Below are 19,141 nucleotides of genomic sequence, written 5' to 3'. Positions count from 1 at the left end.
AGGGGTGGATCTTGGACATTTTTTTGAGGAATTTCCAAAATGAGGACAAGAAGCTCCAATAGTTGTATAAAATTTTGTGTTTATTGATATTTTTGTGTGAAAAAAAACCCTAAATGATGAAGCTGTGGATCTCAATATCATGTATATGTGTCTCCTACTATTATTTTGTATGTATGTTATTTTGCATCCCATATGCACACACACACACACACACCCAAGAAATTACATATCCAGACTATTATAGTTGCAGCTCACAAATGTACAGAACTACAGGCATAACTGTCTGTTTTAAATGAAGATGTTTTGGTTGTTTGCATTCCAAAAGTTCCAAATAATAAAATTCCCATATTATAATTTTTTTTATTGAACAAAATGTCAACAAAATGCACTGTACTCATGTAACTTTCCATAATGAACTACTGTATATAAAATAACACTTTCAGTGTGCTCTCCCTTTCTGTATATAGAAAGCTGTAGAACCAGAACTGTTGTCAAAATGTTGTAGAACAGACAAGAGACTTAAAATGACCTCGAAGAGTTAACAGCAATGCAATTCTGATTTCCCGTAAATGATTGTGCTTGTTGTGTAAATTCAACCTTTGGTAAATTGGCAGCTGCTCTATTGATCTTTTAGAGGTCCAGAGAACTATTGAACAGTACATTTTCATGAAAAATATGCCAAAGATGTGAGCTGCACTGAAATTAGATTTGCTGAATAAATTTTAACTTGACTAGCAACATCAGTTTTCCCCTAGAATTCATACACACATATTATTAATACTATTTCATGAAAATAAATGCTAGTGATAATTAAGAAAGTGTGTCATTCTAATCTCAGATTGCTGCAGTGAGTACATCACTGTAAGTAGGGGAGAGGGGAGTATTGTGACACATTTTGTTTAAAATCTTCAACAAATGTCTGTAGCATTTCTATTTTATGTTTTTATGCACCTTAAACTATATATATATATATATATATATATATATATATATATATATATATATATATATATATATATATATATATATATCAAAGTTTAAAAAAGCAAAACAAAAATAAAATGGTCAGGACTTTGCACAGTAAATTATAAAAAAACATTAAAACCCTTAACTCAGTACTCAGTTGTAGCACCTTTACAGCCTCAAGTATTTTTGGGTAATGGGGTAGCCATACAGATATGTAAAATATAATATACAGTCAGCTGGCCATTATCATAAAATAAACACCTAAAGTTATCAGGATTTAAAAATTCTAATTAAACAATTGTTTTGCTATAATGATAATGACTTTGACTTTTAATTTAATATATTTTTCATTTAATGACATTGAATATAAATAAGTTATCATTTAGAACAGCTCAATGGTTCTCCTAATACAAAATAGTCAATTAAAACCATTAAAGAAAAAGATGAAACTGCAAACTTTGTTTGTTTGTTTGTTTGTTTGTGTGTGTGTGTGTGTGTGTGTGTGTGTTTGTGTGGTCATCAATACATCTATAGGACGTTCCCTATCAGATGTCCAATAGGTGTTCATTAGATGTCTTTAAGATGTTTATGTTTTAGAATGTAAGTAAAACTAACATCAGACATCTGTCAGATTTTTGTACACAGCAGATCCAGATCAAGCGATCTTTAACAGACGTCTTGCAGACATGTGCTATTCGAGCCACTGTAATTCTCAACATAATATAATGTTTCCTTTGTGTTAGCCATTTTTAAATTAAAATTAAATTTATTGTGGTTACAAGTTTAATTTTTTTTATATCATTATTATTGTATATATCATGTAGGAAATTTAGGGATACGTTAGTGTGAACGCGCGCTTTGGGAAAAGAAAGGGGGCGTTGAGATTCTTGCGCGCGCGTTTCACCTGAGTTTTGTGAGAGGAACAGGTACAGCGAGTTGACGCGCTTCCGGACGCAGGTGCGAGAGTTGCCGTCATGAACGCGCGGATCAAATGCGTCTGCCTCGCGCTCTTCGTTTGGACGCTGAGGTCTTGATTGTTTGGGATTAAAAAGAATAACACCAGCAGTTCCTCCGCGGGTATCACAGCAGTTTCTCAGGTGAGCTCAGTTTCTCTTTCAGTCGGATGGTTGTTCGTCTGTGTGTTTTGAAAGCAGCTCGTCAAACCGGCTTCACCACCGGCATTCCGTGACTGATAAAGATCACCTCACTCCAACCAGCCGCTGCTCTCCAGAAAATAGCAAACTCGGAAGACAAGTCATTTGTGAAGAACTGATCATCAGTAATGAAAGTCCCATACAGCTGAAGCAGGTATCAGATGACAGTATGGTACTTTAATATAAGACAGTGGATGTAATATGACTGAGGTAAGTTTATGTCTAAACCTAACCTTTGTTTCTTATTATCTGAAATAGTTCATTGCAAATCTCAGGTGAAATGTTTGATAGAAGTTTTGTAGACTAAATCGTGTTTGTGTATGAATTTGCCAGGATTCACTTTTGATTCAAGTTGGTTGATTAACCTCCAAAACACCACTTGTGGTCATCATACTTCAGTTGTTATTTAATAGTTTCGTTATCTTTTTGACTTTTTCACTCATTAGAAATATACAATAATACATAGCATTATTTATATAGATTATTAAAAAATATATATCTAAATGTCACTACCGTTCTGCTAGCGACACAAATATTTTATGCTGTTTTGTTTTTTACATTTTGGGTGTTTACTCAAAATTTATGTCTGTGACTTTTGAAAATGAATGAGCACTGAATGTTTCATGCTTCAAAAGGACACAGAAACAACATTAGTAAATAACATCATGTGCTGTATTTCCAGATCTTTCAGAGTCAAAAATAGTTCAGATTGAGGAAAAGACACCAGTTTAGTTAATTTACTGAAAGCCATACAGCTTTGGAACGACTTGAGGGTGAGTTCAGTTCATGTTCAACTGCGTGTTAAGTGTTTTTGGGACTTGGGTAAAGTTGGTTTTATATTCGCACATTCACACATTTCCGCGTTCAATAGCTTTCTAATTTTATGTGCAATATTCTAATCAGCTACATCATTGTCAACCTACTAGATTTTTCCACAATCGATCAAAATGGCCAAGTATTGTTTTAATGTCATATTTACTTGCAAATGTCCACTGAATGCCCAATGTAGTGTGGTTAACAAAGTAATTGAATGCACTAGTCTGAATGTGCCAATTTAAACCCATCTTTACCCAAGTGTTTTTGTGGATGTCCTTGTAGTTGTAGGTTAGTGTGGTTCTCCCAGACTAATAATTAACCCCATCAGTCCACAGCCGAACAGTAGACTCTTTTGAAATTATCTTCTCATCTGTGAATGTGTTTGTGAACTGTAGGAATTCATGTCTCGCTTTTATCTTCCTCCTCCACTAGGTTAAAGTTCCCTTCCAAAATGTAAAAGGATGACCACTGTGTAGTCACAATTAACCAGGTATATTGCTCTCTCACACACACACACTGATACTCACATCTTGCGTCTTCTTGAACGGACACACCCTTGGACCACTGTTACACACTAATTCTCAGTCTGTGTTTGTTTTCACATGCGCATGTGTAGAGCATCATGAGTTCGGTGAGTGCGTCGGGCCTGTTCCTGTCGGTGTTTTTCCTGCTGGCTCTGGCCTTGGTTCTGTTCTCGTGCGTCTTCCGTAAGAGACAGCAGATGGAGGGGTCGTACCACCCCGGGGCGGAGGAGCGCAAACAAGCCAAGAACCACGGAGCCGAGAGGCCCGGGCTCGCTCTCCCGCTGCCCAAAGAGGAGAGACTGATCTGAACGATGCTGAAACCACAGCATCGGGTAGACCTAAACAGAACTTTCATTATAACTTAATATCAATATTTATGTGGAGACCACACACATGTGCAGTCCTGACAAACAAGTGAAGGGTCATGGATGGAGAACCGTTGAAGTGGTGGTGGGTATTTATTTGGCATTTTTGAGAGAGATGTGAGAATGCTTTCACATCGCAATGCACTGTTAATGCTGACAAATCAATTCAGGTACAACTGAAGAGGTTTTGCTAGCACACTTGGGATATCTGAAGACACTGGGAAGTGCATTTATCAAAAGTAAAAAAAAAAAAGCCAGATGGTTTTCATGGACAGCCAAACCAGTCTGACTTTGTTTACGTCATCTGTATGTTAAGTTTACTCACTTTGAAAGTGAAGGAGTCACATGGCAGCTTTACCTCCAAAATAGTTTACCATTGTCATACTGAATACTTTAAATGGCCAAAAGCAAATGTTATGTTGCAGTTTTTTTCAGAGGTGGAGAGAAAAATATATAGCATTTTGCCAAATGTTGTTTTGTATTAGGTTTGCATTTCTATAATGTCTGTAACAGATCCATGTTAACAGTGATGTTGATCATAACATGATGAAGTGGATGATTAATTAAAATGCATCTGTGAGTAAACAACCTTGTCCTCAGTTTCGTGCTCCGGTCAGAGCGTGTCATTCGAGAGTTTTTGGTTTTGGCTGTGTCAATATTTGCTCTGAGTTAGCAGCTGGTGCTTTGCACTCTGGTAAGGTTTTTATAAATGATTAAATACAAGTGAATCTCAATAAATTAAACTGTCGTGGAAAAGTTCATTTATTTCAGTAATTCAACTCAAATTGTGAAACTCGTGTATTAAATAAATTCAATGCACACAGACTGAAGTAGTTTAAGTCTTTGGTTCTTTTAATTGTGATGATTTAGGCTCACATTTAACAAAAACCCACCAATTCACTATCTCAACAAATTAGAATACTTCATAGGACCAATACATTTTTTTTTTTTAGTAAATTGTTGGCCTCCTGGAAAGTATGTTCATAAGTATGCTCATTTACTGTATATGTACTGAATACTTGGTTGGGCCTCCTTTTACATGAATTACTGCATCAATGCGGCGTGGCATGGAGGCAATCAGCCTGTGGCACTGCTCAGGTGTAATGGAAGCCCAGGTTGCTTTGATAGCAGCCTTCAGGTCATCTGCATTGTTGGGTCTGGTGTCTCTCATCTTCCTCGACAATACCCCATAGATTCTCTATAGGGTTCAGGTCAGGCGAGTTTGCTGGCCAATCAAGCACAGTAACACCATGGTCATTGAACCAGCTTTTGGTACCTTTGGCAGTGTGGCCAGGTGCCAAGTCCTGCTGGAAAATGAAATCTGCATCTCCATAAAGCTTGTCAGCAGACGGAAGCATAAAGTGCTCTAAAATTTCCTGGTAGATGGCTGCGTTGACTGTGGACTTCAGAAAACACAGTGGACCAACACCAGCAGATGACATGGCAGCCCAAATCATCACTGACTGTGGAAACTTCACACTGGACTTCAAGCAACATGGATTCTGTGCCTCTCCACTCTTCCTCCAGACTCTGGGACCTTGATTTCCAAACGAAATGCAAAATTTACTTTCATCTGAAAAGAAGACTTTGGACCACTGAGCAACAGTCCAGTTCTTTTTCTCCACAGCCCAGGTAAGACGCTTCTGACGTTGTCTCTGGTTCAGAAGTGGCTTGGTAGCCCTTTTCCTGAAGAAGTCTGAGCGTGGTGACTCTTGATACACTGACTCCAGCTTCAGTCCACTCCTTGTGAAGCTCTCACAAGTGTTTGAATCAGCTTTGCTTGACAGTATTCTCAAGCTTGCGGTCATCCCTGTTGCTTGTGCACCTTTTCCTACCCAAATTCTTCCTTCCAGTCAACTTTGTATTTAATATGCTTTGATACAGCACTCTGTGAACAGCCACACCTTTCAGTAATGACCCTCTGTGACTTACCCTCTTTGTGGAGGGTGTCAATGTTCATCTTCTGGATCATTGCCAAGTTAGCAGTCTTCCTCATTATTGTGGTTTCAAAGAACAAGCGATACCCGAAATTTATACTGTAGGGATGGTCATTAATTGAAACTCAAATGTAAATATTCTAATATTTTGAGATACTGATTTTTGACTAATCATCAAAATTAAAACAAAAAAGCTTCTGAAATTTTTTAATTTACATGCAATGAATCTAAAATATATGAACGTTTCACTTTTTGAAATAACTTCCAAGAAAAAATTTACTTTTCACAACATTCCAATTTATTGAGATGCACCTACATATTTGGATAAAGCGTTGGACTTTCTTTATTGGTCAGAATTGGTGCATTTATCATATTATTTTGATAACATGCTGCATTTAGTTACAATGAAAGATAAAATCGACCTGATTTACTTCAATGCACATTCAGTGTACATTATTCCAAAGGGAAAAATAATCCTCCACCAAATTGGAATGACTTGCATTGCCTTTGAATTGACTTTATTGACTGATGTCAGTTTTAAGTTCTAACTAACAATTACATGAGCCAAATAACCTTCCACAATCTCAAAGTTCAGTATGGAATGCCACACTTTCACAATCCAATTAAAATAAAACCCAATGGATAATTGTATTTGACTCAGCAACGTTGCCTCAAAAAAAAAAAAAAAAGTGGGGTGCAAGTGTTGTTTCATGTAGATTTGTAATTGACCATATAAAGAAGTTCTTCAGTATCAGTATGCTTGATTTGTGATGATCTAATGTTCAAATCTCTTCTTCAGCTCCGAGACCTTAATGGGAGCCTGGGTTTGTTCTTCTGGTGTTGATGAAACACTTTGTACTTCAGTCTGCAGGCCCGACATTGGTCCCACATTGATTTTGTGGGTCCTGATGGGAGTTTTTAGAGATTTATCCCACACTGGGGAACCAGAAGAGTCAGTCGAGGACTTGGACTGGAACAGAGCTACAGCAGACAAAATGTTTGGTGATAGAGGTTCAGTGCTCTTCTTATCTAGCTCTTCTCTTTTGTCTATCTTTACATTGAGAGAAATGGCAGAGGTGATTCCTTCATTTGTTGGTCCGTTTGGGCTCAAGTCATTTGTCATCTTATGCTCTTTCTGAAGTTCTTCTTCTTTGTCATGTTGCATCTCTGTCCTCTCTGTAACTACTGTCTCGGTTTCCAAGCTTTCCTCCATTGTTCCGTTCATTTGTCCATCATTTTTCGACAAGCTGTCCTTTTGCTCCTCCTGAGAACCCACTTCGGGATCCTGAGAAGCATCTTCTAGAATTTGTAGATCTGAGCACAAATTTTCCCCTAACTCGGTCAAGTCCTTCTCTAATTCGTTAAGCTCATTTTCTGGCCTGTCAATCAGGACATCAGGCTCCTCCCCCTCACCACCAGGCCCCTCCTCTAGCTCCTCCTCCCAGCTCATGAGACTTCCGCTGTTTCCAAAAGAGGGACTTAGGCTCTCCTGACTTGGGTTGGTCAGACTCTTCTGAAAGAGAAATTAAATGGTGAGAGTGTGTGGCTTTTTCCACCGATAGGTTCCCGGTGTTAGACTATTTGTCAAGTTTCCAAAAAACAGCAGTGAGGTAAGACTGACACAACATTAAATCAATTAATTAGTGAAGCCTTTCTTGTTCATGTTGTTTTCATGCAGCAAAGCCATTTTATTTTCTCAGTTCACCTTAAATATGTGTGAAATGATTACTTTGCATTTTAGTCATTAAGTATTTAACCCTTTGGTATGTTGTAGCTGAATAGCAATGCAATGATTTCCACACACACACACAGTTCTGGGATGAAATTCTAGATGGTGCAGTCCAATCAAGATCTAACTCAATGTGACATGACATCATTATCACAGGGCAGAGCTGATAGTGGTAGCAGCACACTTCAGAAACGCTCCACCTCAATAGATCTGCTACGAGGTGATCGTGTATGCTATGGGGGTTATTCATATGTTATATGTGCAGCACCAATATTCCTTACATGTTCACAGCAGCATGTTGTCCATGTATTGGCGATAGCAGATCTATTCCACCAAGCGCAAATACATTAACATTGTCATGTACATTACCATGCAAATCACATATAATTGTCAAATGTATACACATATGTCATGTTTATATATATATATATTAGAGATGATTACTAGTTTTTATTAATTTGTAATTTACTTTTAGTACTTCCTGTTTTGGCAAGTTTAGCTAAATTTGGAGTATTTTATAGGTACTGATACAATTTTTGAAAGTGTTTAAGATGGTAATGGTTTCCTCAATTAGGATTTCAAAGTGTAAAAATGCATAAATTGCTAAACTATTAATATTAAATCAAGTTTGAATGCAGCTTGTTTGTTGCAGGTTATGTCAGAAACCCTGTCCAGCACCATTTAGATGTAATGTGTGAGAGGATCCAGGCCTTACATGTGAGATGAATTCACTGCTGTCGGAGCTGAAGAGGTCAAGGCTGCGTGTGCTGTACAGTAAACCTGGCTCTCTGGAGCTCTGTGCGCTCAGCGTGTCGAAGATCTCACCGAGCAGGTCCATCTCCTCCGGGTCGGCCAAGAGAGAGAGATCATCATCTTCCTGTAAGTCGCTGGTGCCTGAGCACTGGTCAGGACTTTCTGTTATACTGGAAAGGGAAATTCATTGTTTAAAAAAAAAATAAAAAATACATAAAAGGCAAGGTGTCCATGCATCTGTGTCCTCTCATCTCACCTGTCCTCATAGGTGGTGTTGTTGTCGTCCTCTGTCTGTTGTTCATAGCCCTGGTGGCTGTGATGCTTGCGTGTCGGTCGGCGTGGTCGAGACTGAGAAACAAAGCAGCATGAAAAGTGTAGAAAAACAAACCATATTTAGAAAGTAAAGTGTTGTATTGTAGTTAAACACAAGGTGGAGCCAAACTGCATGAATTATATAAATTAGCCCAGTATACAGTATACTTTATCAAAAGCGAAGGCATTTATAATATTACAAAAGATTTCTATTTTACAAAAATGCTGTTCTTCTGAACATGTTTTATTCATCCTAGAATCCTAAAAAATAAAATATATCAAACAAAAATATGAATTACTTATGTAACTGTTATATGAACTGTTTTCAACATTGATAATAATCAGATTTTTTTTGAGCAGCAAATCAGCATATTATAATGCTTTCTGAAGGATCATGTGACACTGAAGACACTGAAAATTCAGCTTTGTTTATAGCAATAAATTACATTTTTACAATATATTCACACAGAAAACAGCTCACAAATTATGTTCTCTTCAGTTCTGAAATTGTAATAATATTATACAATATTGCTGATTTTTCAAAGCAAATAAAGACACCCTTGGTAAACGGAAGATACTTCTTTCAAAAACATAAAATCAACCCCAAACTTCTAACCGGTAACATACAGTATGTTTAGATTTACGTCATCATTTTTGCACAGTTTAGTTTAAATGCCTTCAGGTGTCACTCACCCTGCCAAAGTGCTGTGTGATTGGTAGACGATTCTGAAGGCAGTCTGATTGGATGAGGCGATATGTGTGCGTGCCACACACAGACCCACCCCTCTGTAGCATATGAGGCTCACTTTGGTCCTGAAAGGGAAAATGCCAACAATTAAACATAAACAGACACAGATGTGCATTAAATCACATATTTAGTACACACAGAGGAAACATATGCAATATAAGGGATATAAACTGACCTTTGATGACAGGAGGTTTTTCAGCCCAAATTTGCTGTGATACTTTGTCTGAGATATAAAGAGAATTATGTCATGCAAGAACAATCCAAATTGAAACCGTATTCATGTAATATTTAATAATGCACAACAGCACATTACAAATTATATTACACATACGATTTATGTTATGTATGAAAACGTAAATTTTAAACTAATATTTCACATTATTTTACTGTATATAACAGCATACAGTATTTGAAACTGTAATTATATTTTACAATAGTACTGTACTTTTTACTGTATTTTTGATCAAATACTGTAAATGCAGCCTTGGTGAGCAGAGGAATCTTCTTTCAAAAGTATTTTGAAAATCTTAGGAACCCCAAACTTTTGAACAGTACTGTATAAATACTCACTGCTTTGTTCGCTGTAGTCTTCCATGTCACAATCAGAGCTCCACCCCCTTTCTGTCGAGAGACAAAGTAGTTGTTGTTTTTTTTTAATCCAATTTTGTGTAAAAACAACTTTTGTAAGTCTAATTTAATTATGAGATGTGAAGAAAAAAAACATGTTCGATGTCCATTCTAGTTTATTTGTCTGACTGGAAATGGAGGGTCAAGCATGCTCTGCTGTAAACTGACTATTACTTTACTAGAACTTGTACATAATCCGTTTAAAAATAAAGGTGCTTCACGATGCCATAGAACAACCTTTTTTGTCTAAATGGTTCCATAAAGAACCTTTAACATCTGAAGAACCTTTCTGTTTCACGAAAGGTTCTTTGTGGCGAAAGAAGGTTCTTCAGATTATAAAAAGGTAAGAAAGAAATGGTTATTTAATGAATGGTTCTTTGTGGAACCAAAATGGTTCTTCTATGGCATCGCTGTGAAGAACCTTTATTTTTTATGAGTGTATACTGAAAATAGTGTGGGCTGTATGCATACTGCAGATATCATAAGAGTAGTATGGTTATCTTCCAGAGTTGCGTCTTGTTTAAAGTTCCTGTGCGACTATATCCTACCTTTAAATTTCCCACCCATTGCCGTCGCAGTTTAGAGCTACCTGAGAGGAATCACCAACAGAAGGGGTGTTAAAATGAGCAACCAAACAAGCAACTCTAATTCTGTGACAAACGTAAACACGCACCAGATGAAGCACCACACTGAAGCACCTCTTCCTCAAACACGTCATCCGGCTCTTTGTCCTCCTGGTCCAGCATTTTCAGCCGGCCGTCAATAAACTGAGAAGAAAATGACATTATAATTGGAGAAACAGTACAGCCGTGCAACTTAAATGCCATTTGCTTTTCTGCATATTTAAGACTGGGAAGGCACTAAATGCCATTGGTTCACTGCATATTTATAACCAGTCATGTGAAGTTGGAATATGTGCATGCTCAAGTTGTCAATGATTTCTTCACACAAGCAATCATTTGACTTCAGAAGACTTGAAGCACATTTGGGTACCTTTTTTGGTGCTATTTTTGCAGCTTAACATCCTCAGACCTCATTCAGTGCAAAAAGAGCAGCATGAACATTCTTCAGAGCATCTCCATGAAAAAATAAAACCTCTACAGGAAATAGTAAGTCATATGGGTTTGGAATGACATGAGGCTGAGTAGGTGATTTTTGGTTGTACTGTTCCAAAACAGGTGGAATTAACTAATATATTTCACCACACCTCTCCAGTTAATTAATCTTCATACATTAAGACGATTGTTTAGTATTACAAGATTTCTGAAATGTTTAAATATGCAAATGATGCATTGTCTAATTTAATGTGCTAATTTACATACATCTCTAGAACAGAAATATGAGCATTCAATAAAGGGATTTTCAATATCTTTTTTAACCACTTTTTAAATACTATAAAAAAAAAGTTATATAAATCAGGTGAATGATATATGAACACATTCCTCTGTAAAAACCTTCTGAATATAGATAGAAATAAAACTGGACAGTTTGTGTATAAGGGCTACTCAAGTGGAGATTTGTATTTTATTTTATTATTATGAAATACTATTTTTTTATGAAGCATAGTCTTAATAATTTGGAATTCATTTTAAATACAATTATTAAACTAGGTTTTATTTAAAAAAAAAAATTCAAAATTTTCATGTTAATTTTACTTAGTTTTAGAAATTTTGTGTTTCTGTAATTTTTATTAATTTATACACGCAAACATATATGAAGTTCTAATTTGTTCAGCTTACACTCAGCTTATATTAGTGTTCTTGTTACAATACAATATAATATTAATCAGCTACTGGTACTTACTATAAAGTTAGGGTTAGTTGCATGCAATTGAATTGACATTGCATGAAATAAAAAAGCTGTTGCCTATAGTGTCATGCCTCATGATAACTGCTGATGTTGTGTTTATGTGTTTGCAGTTACCTCTTTGAAACACTGCAGGTGAACCGCGCTCTCCAGAAACTCCCGCATGCTTTGAGACTTATGACTGAGAAACAGCTCGTTGCAGAACACCACTGGTCCTTCCTTCAACATACGAGAGAGGAGCATTGAAGTAAGCGTTTATAAAACTCAAGGAGAAGTTTTCACATGAATGTGCATCACTCACGGCAGACGACTGTAAGGCGTCCCTGTATCCTCCGAACAGCAGAGCCTGCGCTCGGAGGAAAGCGTGCGCGACCCCTGACCCAGCAGAGGCTGCCTGTCTCTTCAGCCTGACCTTCAGTCCCGCCACCTGCAACAACAGAGTTCACCGTAAACCTTCATCCTTCTTGAGTCCGAGATCTGCGAGGAGTCAAAGAGTCTCACCACGTCGGCCGGGATCTTCTTCAGGTCCTCGTGGGGCGACTCCAAGGTGTTGGTGTCCACATTCAGTATGACCACGTCCTCCAGACCTCCACTCCTCACTCTCTGCCACACACAAACACACAGAGACAGTTTTTGTGACTAAGTGCCGGTGTGAAAGAAAACCATGGGATGAGGGAAGTGTCGTACCTCTGCCAGGCTGGAGTGAATTCCAATGAGGTACGGCATCGGTGCGCTAAAAACGGTAAATGTGAGATGAAATTAAGCTGCGTTCACACAGGACAGGTTGTATCTGCACTGTTTTAGTCATTGACCTGATGACCTAATATTTTATAGCATTTCACTCGTTGAGGCTGACACTAGTAAACACTCTTTTAATTGTTTTATTCATAACTTCATCCTACAATGAGAGAACTCTTTACATTCTCTCTTTTTATTTGAACTCTTTAATTTTAATTTGTTATTAGTAGCCAAACCAAAAAAAGATTTTTTTTTAAATGATATTCAGTATTGTTTTTATTATGTGTATATATATATATATATATATATATATGGATTGTTATTAAATATTTAATGGTGTTTTTATTGATCTAAAACATTGTTTTAGCTCAGTGTTGTGACACACACATTTCAGCACAATAAATAATTATTATATAAAAATAATTTAAAAAAACTATTTTATTTTTAAGCACTTTAATGTAGATTGTTTTAATGCATTAATAATGCAATTAATATTAATTGTAGATAAACCAAAAAGTTTTAGTAGCCAAATCAAACTAAATGTTATCAATTCTGATTCGCACAGACTGCTGCTTGTCTTTTCTTTAATAGTTTTCATTCTTATTTCTGTTAGTAAATTGTCATTTTTGTAAGCTTTTCTTATTTATTGAAGACATTGTTCTAGCCTTGGTGGTTTTTAACCCCTTTAATTCAAAGGCCCCCATTGTTAAGCACTATAAATGATAATTTGTTAAAAAAAGAATAAATAAAGAAAGGATAAAAAGAAACATAAGTACAGTTGCCTTCTTGATTTTATGTGTTTCTAGCACTTTTATTGTTAGATTATTTTAATGTAATAACATGTCTCACCAGCAGTAGTCTAGCAGATGAGGAGGCAGCACTGGGATGAATATGTGCTGCCAGTACATGGGGTACAGCATCCCGTTACACGCATGTATGCAGGCCGTCAGCTGAACACACACACACACACAAAACAATTAATTGCCGTTTGCTGCATGTTTAATGAAGCTCTCTCCTGACTAGATCCAACTCAAGACATTTTTAGTGTCAAGTGAATTATCTGCCCTCAGTAAAAGAGGAGCATGCTACATCAAATGACAAATTCTCAGCCAATCAGTGGACATTTCATTGGTTTTTGGAATATAAACCAAACAATGTGGTGCAGCTGGTTGGGACAAAAACTGTGATTTGTCACGTGTAGTTTCATTGTGTCACTCCTGGTTAGGTGTTAAGGCATTTTCACACTGGGGGTTGAGACGAGATAACAAATCCATTTGACCATATTTTTCAGTTTGTTTTGTTGGTGTGAAAAACCACACCGCAGTGTGTTTGCTCACAGTACCAAATGGTCATTCAGGCAATGTGCTTGTTGTAGCGTAAAGTTCGGTACACACCAAGCCGACGCCGACGAACTAGTGGCGACGAAAGTAGACTGCGGGGTCGGCCGACGTCGGCAGCGTCTTGGTCCAAAGTTTTTTTTCTCGCGCACTTTAAGCACATTAAATAGTTGTTTTTAAATAGACACTTTTCAGTGACTGGAATTGTGTTTTTATCCAAAGTGAATTACAATGTATTCAAGGTTATGCATTTCAGTGCATGTATTCCCTTGGGAATCGAACCCATGACCTTGGTGTTGCTAACGCCATGCCCTACTGTTGCAAGAGTTTAAGTTTTCCGCTTGTGAACCAAGCGTTATCAGTTCTGATTCACAAAGGCAAGCTTGAACTCACAGTGCTGAGTTTGCTGCAGTAAATGAGGATCCGTCTCTCAAACAACATGCTGGCGTAGAGCTGCAGCAGGTTTCCCACATCCACCGCCACCACCAGCTCCGTCAGGTTCCTCTGATACACAAACAGACATACATACCGGTCAAACATTTGGAAAAATTTGGATTTTTCATGTTTTTTTAAAAGAAGCCTCTTCTGCTCACCATGGCTGCATTTATTTCATCAAAAATACAGTATAAAGAGTTACATTGTGAAACATGATTGTATTTAATAAATATAATTTATTCCTGTGATCAAAGCTGAATTTTCAGCATCATTACTCCAGTCTTTAGTGTCACGTGAGCCTTCAGAAATCATTCTAATATCCTGATTTGCTGCTCAAGAAACATTCCTGACTATTATCAATGTAAAAAAAAAAAAAAATGTTGTGCTGCTTAATATTTTTGTGAAAATCGTGAGAGACTAATTTACATTTACATTCAGTCATTTAGCAGGCGCTTTTATCCAAAGTGACTTACAGATGAGGACAATGGAAGCAATTTTTTTCAGTTAGTAAATGAATAGTGTGCAAGTTTAAAAGGGGCAAGTTTTTTTTTTTTATTCTAAAGGATCACGTGACACTAAAGTCTGGAGTAAAGATGCAGAAAATTCATGTGTAAATGATGCCTTAAAATAAATATTTAAATAAAAAAGTAATTTTATACTGTAATAATGTTTCATAATATTACTGTATTTTCTGATCAGATAAATGCAGCACGTTTAAAAGTCTTTTTTTTTTTTTTTTTTGGACCAGTAGTGAGTAAGAACCGAGGAATAAAAAAGAAACAAATAAAACCTACACAAACCTACAAAGAAAACCTGAATGGAAACAATGGAAAAACTCACACTCTCTGGAATAGAGGGCAGGGCTTTGGGATCTGGCGCGATGAAGTATGGGATCTAATGGAAAAGAAACATTATTCCACAAAAATAAACAGTCAATACCATGAAAATGGGAAAGTAATGCCTGGGAGTTAGTCTGATCTCAAGGTTCTTCTTAGGATGAATGCTTTGTTATTCATGTTTTCAAAAGGATCCATTAGTGTTTTAGTTAAGCGTTGTTAGAGATCCAGGGTTAGTTCTGGATGCTGGATTAGTTCAGTCTCACATTATGGACTGTATTAGGATTTATTAGATGCTGGAGTGAAGGTTTAGTCCGGTCGGCTGGTTTTAATGCGGATCAGGGACTCACCCTGTCTGACTCCTCCCCTTTAGGGGCGTGTCCACAGATGCCAGGCATCGTGCGTCCAATCATTAGCTTCCCTCCCTCAGTGAAGAACACACCAACCTGATTGTGATGTCACACGTGATGTCATAAACGGAACTTCCACCAGCCAATAAGCACTTACCATCTGCAGCGTGATGGAGCCATTGGCCGGAGGCACGGGGTGCTTGTAGAGGACCGAGAGCAGCTCTTTCATCTCATTGGTCTGGCAGGGCATTCGAATGAATGCAATGGTGTTAGATAAATGCCTTTTTTAAATGTAGATCATCAGGAGACTGTTAAAATCATACCTGTCCTTTCGTTGAGTAGTCGGCTAGATTATTCAGAAGTTTGTAGAAGACCTCAAACCAGGGCAAATAACTGTGTTGAGAGAGAAATCACACTTTAGTCAGGTCAAATAGCTGTGTTTTGTGTAGTTACAGCTAACTATTCAAACTTAAAAACAGGTTATAAGCATAACATACTCCTTATAATGAGAAAGTGAAAGTGATTGTGCTCATGAAGCAGACTGTGAACGAATAAAAGGGCCTTTATCAATCATCAGTCATTTGTTTTTGGGTGTATTTTGCATGTTTGAGACCTGAGGATGCACAAGCAGGTCTGAGAGCTGGACGTGAGTCTGCAGAAACCGAAGCGCTGACATCCTTCCAGATCGGTCAGGACGAATGTGAAGTGCTGCACGGCAACAGTGTCCTTCACCCTGTCCACCAACCGATCAGCCACAGTTAATCAGTCATAACAGGTAAAAATGCTTGAGCATCCATCTTTAATAACGAATGAATGATTTTCACCTCTCTATGTCATAAGGGAAGCAGAAGCAAGGCAAGGACTGCAGAGACTCCTGTGTGAGAATAGAAGAAACACCATCAAATACAGGTTCCAAAACAAGGCTTTCACGGCAGTGCTATTGAAGAACCAAAGAACCTTTCAGTGAACAGTTCCTAAAGGAACTGTTTTTACATTTACAAGGACATTAAAAAAAAAAATCTAAAGAACCTTTTTTTTTTCACTATAAAGAACCGTTTGCAGAGTGCACCTGCTGATAAGCCACCTCAAAATCAATATCTGTGCCAATATTGCTTTATATTCCCAAGCCATTTTACTTGCATAATGTGAGCTATTTCTGAAGTAAACAGAAAGAAACCAGAATGTGAGTTTTTGATTGTGGACACTACAGACGAATGTGGAGACTGAAGGTCAGATTCACCCTCCAGTGTTTCTCTATTTCAAATCTGTCCTTATTTATTGTCCTAAACTCAATTATATTTATATTAATATGTGTTAAATTACTGTTATCACTGTTGACAGCAATTTAGAAAGGCTAAGACAATGTCTGTATACTGTTCCCTGTAATAATATTATTTGACACTTGATTGACATTCATGCCAGGTGCCCTGCAATGCCATTGTTAGAAAAGCAAATTTGCTGCAGAAGTGTAAATGGTTATTATATTTTGATGAAAGATGCATTCTCATCTTAGGACAACATTGGTCAACTTTTTTGATCCACTTCAAATGTTGACTACTGTATACCTGTGTATATAGTACACACTAGAGACTGGTATATGTGTATGTATATGTAGGCTATTTAATTTATTTAGTGATGCATTTGTTTGTTTTAATCATGCATTTAATTATGCAATTATTTATTTGTGATTTTATATATATATATTATTAAAATGTAGCTATTACATCGTGTTAAGCAGAGGCTGCATTTATTTGTGCATCTATTTGTTCATGCAACTATTTATTTATGCAGTGTTTCTCTTTTTTAAAGAAGTTTTAAATAAATTTAAATACAAATAATGCAAATCGATAAATGAAAACAGAAGGAAAGAGCCACAGTGGTCCTTGAGTACTAACCTCATCATTAAAGTCTTCAGGGAACTGAAACAGCACATCAGGATCTACTCAAATAGAAAACACACACATACACGCAAGTCCATCACATCAGTTCATTTTTCAAGTAGAGGATGTGGTTAAAAGTCAGGTCAAAGTTAGCCACGCAGGGTAACCAGTCCGGCTCAGCCTGGTTCTATACAGCCAGACCTCATCTAGAACCAGCTCAACCCAGTCAGCCCCATCTCTCCTCAGACTCTCAGTGTGTTCACCCATTAGCAGATCACAGCCTTCTAACTAGTTCCTCTCACATTTCTCATTCTGATGAGCGTGTATCTGCCCTGCTGTGTGGTTTTTCTAGTTCAGTCATGTGACAGGAAGAGCCATTCTCAGAAGAGACTGTGTTTATTACATCAGTTAGTCAGTGCGTGTGTGGGTGTGGTACTCACCTTTATCTCTGGCAATTGGACACGAGGCTTGAAAGAACCAGTAGAACGTTTTTTCAGGGTTTTCTCTGAGAACAACAAAACCATGATCAAAACAGTCATCATAACAGAACTGCCACTAAAATTCCACCAGAAAAGCATTACGCTCATCTGATGTGTGAAGCATTAACCCTTTAAGAATGACCAGCGACTGAACATGATCGGCTCTGAATCATTTTCTGCTGGTCTTCTCACAAGATCTTAATAAGGCGCTTCATTGGTGGAGCAGGATGTGGTTGACTACTAAATTAGAAGAAGCGTATCAACAGAAAATATTTCCAGTTATGAGTTTAGATGTCTGTCTAAAATAGAATTATGCAAATATAATGATCCCAACAGAATGTTTGTCTGCTAAAACCAATCAAAGGAGATTTTTAAATGACAAAATATCAAGAATGTGTTTAGAAATGTTCAAATTGAGATCTTTAATTGCCGGTTTTGGCAGATCTGTTGTTTCTCAGGAGAAAATCGGACTCCATTTGCAATTGAGTTGTAATAAATCGCATTCTTTATGAGAAACCAATAGACGTAGTGTTGAAGATGGCTACATGTCGATAGTTAATGTGATTGTCCACACCTGCGTGAACTTGAGAAGTCACTTCTAAAACATCTACTAAAATGACCAGAACAGCAGCTGATTCAAACACATCAAGACTTAAGTACTGATGAAGAAAAGTGCATTGAGGTACTTGATCTAATGTTTTTCTAATTCAGTGACATTCAGACTTAAAGAAATTTTGAGGATGCTATGCATTTTCGCAAGCCAGCTGAAATGAAGCATGGAGAGATGGTGCTTCTGTGTGCAAACTCTCCATCTGTTCTCCTGCAGATGTCAACTTAAAACTCTCCAAATGTTGGTTTTTGAGTTTATTCATTGAATTGTGACATGATAGAAAGACTTGCATCTGAGAACGACAGAGCGAGGAAGAGGAAGTAAGCAGCAGACCGCAAAGTGAGCAAATAGAGAGAAATCGGCAGACAAACTGAGAGATTCTTACTTTATCCTGGAGCCCATGATGCACTTGAATGTTGGGGCCCATTCGGGGGTGTTCAAGACGTTAGCAGACCAAAGTCATTAGATCCTTTATTAACGTGCATCGACACACACACTTCTGCACACACACATCCTCACATCAAACAGGCAGTTCCGCCAACTAGCACAGAACTTAAGACAGCACTTCCTGATCTTTTTGTGTGGTGTGTGACCTACATGACGTTTGCCGGCCTATTGACACTATAATATTTACTTTTTAATCTCATTTTCTCAATAAGAAGTACAATATTTTGCCCTTTGGTAGATCAAGTCTAATTTTTGGTTGAATCGTTTCAGAAATGTTTTCATTTGAATTATG

The 19,141-nt window shown here is 37.3% G+C and overlaps 1 protein-coding gene and 1 long non-coding RNA gene across 3 annotated transcripts; one reads left to right on the top strand and one right to left on the bottom strand.

Moving 5' to 3' along the window:
* Window positions 1–1,868: 1,868 nt before the first annotated feature.
* Window positions 1,869–3,931, top strand: LOC306873005. Its single transcript, XR_013784445.1, has 4 exons — window positions 1,869–2,330; window positions 2,803–2,893; window positions 3,369–3,426; window positions 3,553–3,931. It is a non-coding gene; the product is annotated as an uncharacterized lncRNA (long non-coding RNA).
* On the bottom strand, window positions 3,902–18,950 carry LOC306872972 (DENN domain-containing protein 1B-like). 2 transcript variants are annotated; one of them, XM_079421946.1, is made up of 23 exons: window positions 18,788–18,932; window positions 17,754–17,818; window positions 17,329–17,372; window positions 16,258–16,307; window positions 16,047–16,166; window positions 15,757–15,826; window positions 15,591–15,671; window positions 15,434–15,508; window positions 15,088–15,141; window positions 14,206–14,316; window positions 13,325–13,425; window positions 12,425–12,470; window positions 12,239–12,340; window positions 12,039–12,164; window positions 11,855–11,956; window positions 10,605–10,698; window positions 10,480–10,520; window positions 9,875–9,925; window positions 9,480–9,527; window positions 9,250–9,369; window positions 8,501–8,592; window positions 8,207–8,414; window positions 3,902–7,275 (listed from the first exon to the last, which is right to left on the bottom strand). In XM_079421946.1, the coding sequence occupies exons 1-23, from the start codon at window positions 18,802–18,804 to the stop codon at window positions 6,538–6,540; spliced, it is 2,556 nt and encodes an 851-aa protein (XP_079278072.1). In that variant the 5' UTR covers window positions 18,805–18,932; the 3' UTR covers window positions 3,902–6,537. The 2 variants fall into 2 exon arrangements, with proteins under 2 accessions (XP_079278072.1, XP_079278073.1); XM_079421947.1 differs by lacking the exon at window positions 15,434–15,508 and having other exon boundaries at window positions 4,658–7,275; window positions 18,788–18,950.
* Between the last annotated feature and the right edge of the window lie 191 nt (window positions 18,951–19,141).

The sequence above is a fragment of the Barbus barbus genome (assembly GCF_936440315.1).
Source record: "Barbus barbus genome assembly, chromosome: 7".
In the NCBI taxonomy this organism is placed as follows: domain Eukaryota; kingdom Metazoa; phylum Chordata; class Actinopteri; order Cypriniformes; family Cyprinidae; genus Barbus; species Barbus barbus.
Note: the sequence above shows the minus strand (reverse complement) of the source record. Positions and strands in the feature narration are given on the sequence as shown.

What these genes read in the sequence shown, in the direction of transcription:
- LOC306872972 (XM_079421946.1), bottom strand. An exon ending in AGAAGATCCCGGCCGACGTG is followed by an intron (nt 12,165 to 12,238) that starts GTGAGACTCTTT and finishes CTGTTGTTGCAG; the next exon opens with GTGGCGGGACTGAAGGTCAG. An exon ending in ACCTGCAGTGTTTCAAAGAG is followed by an intron (nt 10,699 to 11,854) that starts GTAACTGCAAAC and finishes TTTTCTTCTCAG; the next exon opens with TTTATTGACGGCCGGCTGAA.